The sequence below is a fragment of the Brachyhypopomus gauderio genome, unplaced genomic scaffold, assembly GCF_052324685.1.
Source record: "Brachyhypopomus gauderio isolate BG-103 unplaced genomic scaffold, BGAUD_0.2 sc37, whole genome shotgun sequence".
Lineage (NCBI taxonomy): Eukaryota > Metazoa > Chordata > Actinopteri > Gymnotiformes > Hypopomidae > Brachyhypopomus > Brachyhypopomus gauderio.
The window spans coordinates 2,091,576-2,100,987 of record NW_027506867.1 but is presented as its reverse complement, the minus strand read 5'-3'; the positions used below and the strand labels follow the sequence as shown (position 1 = coordinate 2,100,987).

At 41.9% G+C, this 9,412-nt stretch overlaps 1 protein-coding gene across 1 annotated transcript; it reads left to right on the top strand.

The window, feature by feature from the left end:
- The first annotated feature begins 70 nt into the window (after positions 1 to 70).
- On the top strand, positions 71 to 7,875 carry LOC143485758 (uncharacterized). The gene is made up of 6 exons (XM_076985287.1): positions 71 to 941; positions 1,363 to 1,417; positions 1,727 to 1,801; positions 1,899 to 1,967; positions 2,976 to 3,527; positions 7,864 to 7,875. Exons 1-6 carry the CDS (start codon positions 874 to 876, stop codon positions 7,873 to 7,875), a joined length of 831 nt encoding a protein of 276 aa, XP_076841402.1. The 5' UTR covers positions 71 to 873.
- The last annotated feature ends 1,537 nt before the right edge of the window (positions 7,876 to 9,412 follow it).

Here is a 9,412-nt window from a genome sequence, read left to right as displayed (position 1 = left end):
TGTCAAACGAAAAACCTCCACGTACCACCCCCCCCCCCCCCCCCCCCCCAAAAAAAAAAAAGAAAAAGCTGTTTGGCGAGTTTAAGTTGTTGACGGGGGGAGGATGTAAAATGGACACAAGATAAGTATTATATCGCGGTGGTTGGTGCCAGAGCGAACTAGTAACTCATTGAATCATAGATGTGGATCAGAGGTAAATAAACTAGATTTTTTTTGTCGGCGTGAGAAATCGGATGTGTGGCGTGTGAAGACGGTCAAATGCGTGTGTCTCACGCTCAATGCGTGAAAGTTGGCAACCCTGCTCATTACACACATATGTTATAATGTAGTTCTCCTGTAGTTCGTGTTGGTAGGGGTTTACAGCACAAAAAGTCTTCGTGCGACATGCCCTCATACTCATATCGCACGGAAACGAGCAAGTTGGCTAAATCTGCGACATCTATGGATTCATCTAACTGCAGTGAGAAGCATTTACTCATTTTAATTCTCTCGGTCAATGTTTGTCTGACGTTGTTCGCCATTTCATCAATTCTGCGAGTGACTGTGTCGTTTGAAAGATGCACCAGATCGAGCTGTTTAGCGACATTTTCTCCGCAAATAATACGAGTCATCCCTTTTAGTTTCTGAATTTCAGGACTTGTCATAATTCTGTTTTAATTAAAAAAATGTGTTGTGTAAAAAAAAAAAAAAAAAACAACTCAAAGCATCTTTTATTTTCCGAGCTCATCTGGCGTACCACCGCGGGGTGCTCTGCGTACCACCAGTGGTACGCGTACCACAGTTTGAGAACCACTGCACTAGCGTATTCTGCACATAGAGCAGTCTTTATCGCTATTGTTCGAAATGCTGTGCGGGAAAACTTTCCCTTAGGAGATGAAGTACAAAAGATATCTCGTGGAGGAAAAAGACATTCCCCGAACAACACAGCACCGATGGAAAAGGTAGATGATTTGTTCATTTGTTGACACAAGAGTGTTAATATGTTAATACAATGTTAATGTTTATATTAACATTGAACGTAAGTTGTTTGACGTTTGGTCACCCTAATATATATATATAAAACCAGCATGATCTTGTATAAACACACCATGGACCGAGATGCAGGTTTATTATTGTGGTTCCTTACACCTTAGTAGGAAAAATAATAAATGGATTCCTTTCACCACCAAAGTCTTTCCCTTCAGGAAGTCACTTAACCCCAGCTTATACCCTATATAAATACCATTTTTACTGTTAGAAAACAGTATGAATATGTGAATGTCAGATCAGTTTTTAAGTATGCATAACAAATCAAAATGTATTTCAAATGTAGCTGTTGTCAGTGGTGATGCAAAAATACCACCTATACCATTTGCCTTGCAGACGGATCAAGCATGGCATGAAAGGACAACAAAGTGCTGGATTTTATATGTTAAAGGTAAGGACTGAAGACCATAAAAATGACAGATTTATTGATGTACCCCAGTATCGATTGGTTATCCATTGAGTTAACTGCAAGATATTTCGCCACGACCCCAGCGTCACACTTGCCATCTATTGAAAGAAAGTAAAATAACATTGAAATACATTGAAACACCTGAGCATTGTTAAATATCTTCAAAATAAATATTAATTGCAGAAGGTGTACTGAAGATGTTTTTGAAGTGTGCTTCTGTCAAGAAAAATGGCCCACTTTACAAGTTTGAATGAATTTGTAAAAGGATTTATGCATTGTATTTTATTACAGCAGTACCACAATGACATTCAACCACTGGGTGATCAGGATCTAAGCAGGCTTCATAGGACTGGGAAATCCTTGGAGGTGAGGAAAATCAGGACCAGGAAGACAAATACTGTATGTTATGTATTCAGATAGGTCTGTTGAAAAAGTTGCTATTTTTTAATATTTTAACCCACAGAACAAAGATGAATCTAAAGATGACTATGATCAAAGTGTGACTGACAGCCCTGTTAGAATATCTTATCAGGTGAGAGAAATCGGTTTAGAACAACAGACACAATGGACTGTAAAAGATTCTGTTAAAGAAGTAGCTGTTTTAAAACCTTTAGCTTGATCCTGAATTAAGTGAATGCTTTGGTTTTGATCATCATTGGTGTCATCATTAAAATTACAGAATGTACAGAATTACACTCAAAATAACAGAATGTATTTGTTAATGAAGATATTGACACTACTAAACACTGTAACAAGGTATATTTTAATTCTTTATAAAATATTGCTGTCCAGATTTTTGTAGATGTTGATGAATCACAAGATCCACCTAAATTATTCAGTTCAACATTTATCTTAGACAGTCTACAATTCAGATTAATGATTCAGTTTATTACCTTTTTAATAGATAATATTTTATGTATGCAACTGCATTATTTGCTTACACTTGTGGATTTTGTTCAATTGTTGACTGAGAATAAACACATAATTACCCTTCCTTTGTTGACACTAGGAGCCATTTCTTATCTGCACTTATAGGTAGGTTTTAGTGTAGTTTTTTTATTTAGACACTTGGGGGAGCACGTTAGTTCACGTAGGTCACAGGTATAAAGGCAGGTGCCTGTGATTAGTGATCAGGATGGTTTGGACTGGGGAACACACGGTTCTTACCGTAGCCGTGGGGAACCAGCCAAGACAGCACACCTTTTAATGCACTGAACAGCACTGAGGTGAACTAGCCTTTGTATTTAACCCTTTTGTTGCAATAAAGGAGGAACAACCTCAAAGGGATATTTTTGGCTGAAACTTCACTTTTTGCTTAGAGTTGAGAACATCTTCAGTCCAGACCGAGGCTTATAGGGTAGCCTCCACAGACACAAATATACAACTATTATTTGACTTAAAAAATACAGGTTCAGTAAACTCCACCAAGAATGATCATGGAAGAAGAAATAAAAATTTGACAGGGATATGTGAGGAGTGAGAGGAATTAGAATTTTCAAAAATACAATGACAAATTATTTTAATCAATTATTTTGTACAGGAAGAGCATAATGTGGAACACAAAACAACTGACTACCAAGACAAGTCAAGTGAAGATGATGGTGAGGATATCCAACATGACAAAGACATAACAGACAATGAAATGATGGAGAACAGATCCAACGATGAAAGACAACCTAGTGACCTTATACAACCTAATGAGAAAGCACTACATGAACAAAGAAGAAAAGAGCATGAGTTGCTCCTTCTAGCATTAAAGTCAAAACATTGTTTAACCGATGAAGCACTTGAAGACATACTTAAAGTCATAAATGTTGTCACTGGTAAACATTCAGTCTCAACCACTAAATATCATTTGTACAAAAACGTGAATGATTACAAGGACTACATTCTTGTCAAGCATGTTTGTTCAGAATGCACTATCTTGATGGAAAATGTAGGTGAAAGTGTAAGTTGCAGAAGTTGTCACAAACTTGTTGATGGAAAGGAGAACATGAAATCGGGAATTTTTTTCATAATTCTTCCTCTTGAAGCACAACTACGAAACATTATTGAACAGCATGAGTTTGCGCAACTGACACATGATAACCAGGTTAAATTAAACCCTGATTCAATTGATGACCTATGTGATGGTCTGCTCTATAAAAAGGCAGTGAAAACACCTCAAAATGACAGCAACAACTTATCAATAACCTTTAGCTGTGATGGTGTACCTTTATTCAAATCCTCTGTACAGTCTATTTGGCCCATTTTGTGCACTTTAAATGAACTTCCTCCACATTTGAGATCTGACCACATTATGCTAACAGCATTGTGGTTTGGAGCGAGAAAGCCCCCAATGAACGTCTACCTTGACCCATTTGTAAAAGAGTGCATTCATTTACATGAACATGGGTTTGATTGGGTTACTTCAGATGGCGTTAGTGGTACCAGCAAAGTATATGCTTTAATACTTGTAAGTGATTCAGTTGCCCGTCCTCTACTACAGAATTTTAAACAGTTCAATGGGGAGTTTGGATGTTCTTTTTGCTTACAGAAGGGAACACTGGTAGAACGTGGTCAGGGTAAGGCCAGGGTTTACCCATATGAGAAAAATGTTCATGTTCGATGTCAAAGTCAGACTTTGGAGCTAGTTACAAGAGCTGTTGAGACAGGCACAACCTCCCTAGGTGTGAAAGGTCCTTCTGTACTGTCCCTTTTACCTAGATTTGATATAATTGAAAGTTATGGGCCCATTCTGCCTTTCAGTTTGAGGCTTATAACATGAAATTAATAAATATGGTGAAAAGTACTCAGTGTGTGCCTATGCAAATATGTAAACTTTTCTGGATGGAAAATGCCCTTCCTCTATATGCCAGCAATATAATGAAAAATCCCTCTTCAGAATGTGGAGATTTTTTCAGCCAGTTAGTGAGGGGAAAAAAAGAGCGAAAGCATGCAGTGAGGTATGAGGGAGTTACAGTTTTTGGAGCACCAAAGAGAAAAATGATGGAGCATGAGGACTATATTGCTATACACAGTGTTGCTCATCATGTAGAGAAGCAGGTTGTGGATTACTATGACAGAGCTTTTGTTAATGGTGAGATTATTCACTCTCACACATACAACCGTGAAAAGAAGAGGAATTCAAGCATAGTTTCTCTAAAGAATGACAATGCGTTCTTCTCTGTTAAAACATTCATGGTGGCAGATATTGGAAGTGGTAGGACTTGCTATGCCTTTGGTAATTTCTTTGAGGAGGGGAAGCACAGTTTTTCCAGTTGTGTTCAAAATCCCTTACATTTCTGTCCCGTTGAGAAGGCATTAGGTCATCTAACTGCAATACCTGCCTCTGCAATTGAAAACAAATGTTTGTTCCTACCTTTGGATAAGCAAAAGTATGATTATATCATGACTTTTCTTAATTCTTATGAGGTGACTGTTTAAATATTTCAAGTCTGCTGCACCATTGCCCACTGCTGCTTCTTCCTTCATTTCTGTAGGTGCCCAAACAAACAGTGACTGTAGAGAGGGCTGTGAGTGATTTATCACAACCATAGTAGTTTCTCCTTATACAGGCAAGGAGAGAGTGATACACTATTCAGTTGATTGCAAATATGCAAATGGTTTTCATAGTTTTCAAATATATACTGTACATATTCAGAACATATATGTTAAAATGTGTAAAATATGTTAAGACTATCTGTGAAACCTCAAACCATTACATATTTTGTTTTACTACATATTTACAAATGTTACTAATCCATGTTATTAAAATATATGTATTAAACACATTTGTTTATTTTGTGTATATTTTATGCATCTTGACATATATAATATACACTTACACTGTATAGTAGATATATATAAGATACACATGTAAACATACAGAAGTTTTGTATATGTCATTTCAATAAACTGACATATACAAATAGAACATATATGGCTAACGTATATGGATGCAACATATATTACCATGTATAATTTAATGTAATAGATGTTTTTAATATATATAAATATACACATTGTATTATGGATATTTCATATATGTTGAAAACCTATATCTACATATATCCAGAGGAAACATGTATGTGATAACACAATTCCATATATGTATCATATATAGAAAACCCACTCTTGATATAGGGCCATATATGTCATATATGACATTTCCGTATGGGATTTGATAGAAGCATTTGTGTTTCTGCTTGTTTGTGATCTAAACAGCAGGCTTGAATCTTGCTCTTTGTACATTTCTTATACTACCTCTCTATCTATCTATCTATCTATCTATCTATCTATCTATCTATCTATCTATATTTGTGTTAGAAGCATTTGATAGAAGCATTTGTGTTTCTGCTTGTTTGTGATCTAAACAGCAGGCTTGAATCTTGCTCTTTGTACATTTCTTATACTACCTATCTATCTATCTATCTATCTATCTATCTATCTATCTATCTATCTATCTATCTATCTATCTATCTATCTATCTATCTATCTATATTTGTGTTAGAAGCATTTGATAGAAGCATTTGTGTTTCTGCTTGTTTGTGATCTGTGATCTCTGTGATCAGAGACTTTCTGGGTGAGGCTGCTGCCTCAGTCTTGCTCTGTGAATTAACATAATAAAGGGTGATGTTTGGCTTTGCTAATTGCTGGCAAGAAGGAGAAAAAGGAGGGGTGATGTCCTCAGAATCCTGAATTCTCAGGAGCTCTAGTGTTAAAGAAAAATACACGTTTACATTTTATACTTTCAGTTTATTAAGTGTGAGCACTTTTAAAATAAAAATGCATTTGGTAGCAACAGCTTTTGGGTGAATTCTTAATTATTTCAATCATAATAATAATGCACTGGTTAGTGTCCCAGTAGGAGCCCACTGTTGCAGATATAGACACCTCAAAGATGTCCTCTGTTTATTGTCCTGGATTACCTTTCTTGAAGGTAGATTTATGATGACCCTTTTCACCAGTCTTCCAGCCATCAGTAACTACCAACTACCAGTAACTATTTGCTGATTAATATCGATATAATATTAGTTTTAACATGTTGCTTCTGTACACAGTCAGGAAACAGCTCAAATACATTTTTAATAACACTAAACCCCGAAATTGGATCGAATCGGATCGAATCGATTAAATCGGATTAAATCGAAAAAAAATTATTCTTAATCTTCAGAATCGGAATCGGATCGATTCTTGGAATTTGAATCAATACCCAGCCCTAGTTCCCACTGATCAGTTCCATTAGCTAGTCGGGGAGGCTGGCTGGGGCCACAACTCCCGGGTGGCCGGCCACTTTCTGGGCTGGGGGGCCGGGGCTGCCGACCTGGGATGTTTGTGTGTTTGTCCTGGCGGGCAGTGGGGAGGGTCCTTGGATGGCGCTGCCTCTGGGCTCTGGGGCCCTGCCCGCATGGGGTGGCCTGTGCCGCTGCGGGCGCACCGCTGGGGGGGGTGGGTCGCTAGGCCTTGTGTCAGGGCGTCGGGTCTGGGCCTTGGGGCTCTGAGGGGCCTGGCTGGTGGGGGTGGGGTGGTGACTGTCGGGGGTGTCTGGGGCGGGCCGGGGGCGCTGGGTTCCGGACTCAGACCAGCTTGTCTTCAATCCTGTGGATGTCTGCTGTTGTTTGATGTACGATTGATATGGCTGTGGGTGCTTACATAGGTGTGTTGTGTATATGGGACAAGGTGTGTGGGTGTATATGTGGGTGGAGATATATATAAGAGATGAATGTGTGGGTGTATACGTATGCGATAGAGAATATGTGTTTAGGTGTATGTGGATGTCCAGACCGGCTGTTCTCTGTGGCGGGGGCGGTGGGGATCTGGGCTTGGATGCGGTGACGGAGGGAGCTGCCCGCCCGGTCTCCCCGGGTCGACCGCTCCCTGCCTCGAGTCGGTGGGGCAGTGAAGCTCAGTGCTCAATGAGCCAGCTAGCTGGCTCTCCTCTTCCAGAGGACCATTTCCTCTGGACCTACGCATTTCCACCCACCCACCCCCCACACATATACACACACGCACGCACACAGTCCTTGTACATTTAGGATCCTGGGGGGCAGGCGTGTAACCAGAGGTTGACGACGTGGGCCTGCTGCCATGGTTCACCCGTCTCCTCACCACTGTCTGTCCCTTTGAGGGGACAGTGTGGACGAACACTGGCCAGTGGGCCAACACCTGTCCCCTCAATTTTAACAGCACCATAGTATCACACACTACCACACATACATATACACCAACACCTACACACAACACAGCACTGGGGGTGGAGGGGTGGGAAGGCCTTCCTCCACCTGTTTCCTGCTCCCTGCCGGGGCGGGAGTGGGTCGCAGGCGCGGGGCCGGGCTGGTGGCGTCCTGGAAACTACTACCGATCCTTGCTGGTCCAGACGTTTGCCCCGCCGCGGAGGGTGTGTTGGTTTGGAGGTATGTGTGTCTTTGTCCTATCTTTTTATACAGGTAGATGAATGAGTACATGTTGGGGGGAATATATGGGTATGTGTGTATATATCGGGGTGTGGGCACATTTGGGGGTAGGACCATGTGCGCAAGAGTGTATATGGGTGTGGTCGGATGTGTGGAGGAAGTCATGTTGGGATGAATGTGCATGTGCGTGTAGGTGTATATGTGTGAGGGTCTACATGTGAAGGTGAGTTTGGGGGCACGTGTGTGTATGTGTATGGGGATGGGTGTGGGTGTGTGCATGGTAGGGGTGTATATAAGGTGTATAGGGGCAAATGCATATATGAGTTGAGTGTATGAGTGAGGACAGCTGGTGCTGGGTCGGGGGCTAGTCGTGCCCGGTCCGCTTCCAGCTGCTCCCCTGTGGTTACTGCTCCGCTCCGGAGGGGGGCGCCTTGGGGTTCTGGGGCCCGGCCTGGTGCTCCGGCGTGGGGGCGGCTGGTCCGCTCCCCTGGGCGGTTGTGGTCCGGGGCGGCTCGGGGCTCCTCAGCGGGAGGGGGGCCCTGCCGGGTGGTGGGTGGTTTTCCAGGGAGCGGGGCGCTGGGGCTTTGCTACCGGCCCACGGCGGTAGGGGGGGGGGGGGGGGGGGGGAGGTGGGGGTGGGGGTGGTGTTGGCATCCTGGGGGAGGCTCTGTTTCCTCTGGTTCCCCTGGACCTGCACTCCTTGGCTGTGGGGGCGCGGTCCGGGGTTCTCACTCTCCCGCCTGTGGGGGCGGGCATGCAAGGGTCACTGGGAAGTGCTGCCCTGGGGCTCCGCAGCTCCTGGGGGGGCCGAGGGCAGGTGGGATTCCTGGGTCTTTCTCTGCCTACCTCTTGCCTCTGGGGGGATGTTGTCGCAGCTCTCTATCCTTGCTGGTAAGTACATTCCGTACATTTATCCTATGTTGCACAACTAGGTTACACATAAACACACACTCACACATACATCACGTCATTTGTGCTAAATGTCTTTGGTACACTTTCTGCTTTACTTTGCTGTGGTCATTCGAGCTGGTTGGTTTTTTTTTTTTTTCTTTATATATAATTATTATTATTATTATTTATTTATTTATTTACTTATTCCCCCTGCCCTTCTGTCTTTTCCCTTTTTATTCTTTCTCTCCCCCTCTTTTCTTGGTCCACCTAACCCCAATAATTATCACTTTGCATATTGTTATAATTGTTATAATTGTCATTTGAACTGTACATAAAAACAAAGTTGTCCTCCAAAGATGGGGGGTGGAGGTAGGCCATTTAATAAAAAAAAAAAAAAGGGGGGAACGATGTCTGGAACGAGAGCAGAGGTCAAAACACAGGAGAGCAATCACGAGGAGATAACGCTTGGTAAGTGGCATGCCAACAATACTTCGCAAACCGGTAGTGAGAGGGGGAAGCTTAAGTACATGTGGATATGGGAGGTAACGAGCGGCAGGTGTATGGACTAAGTAGGTGGTCACGTGCTGTTCCTGACAAAATCAAATTACATTAATGATGGAAAGTACGAAAATACTTACCTATTCTATCTTCACAGAAATAAATGGCATACTTTGTGTCGTTGATTAAAATG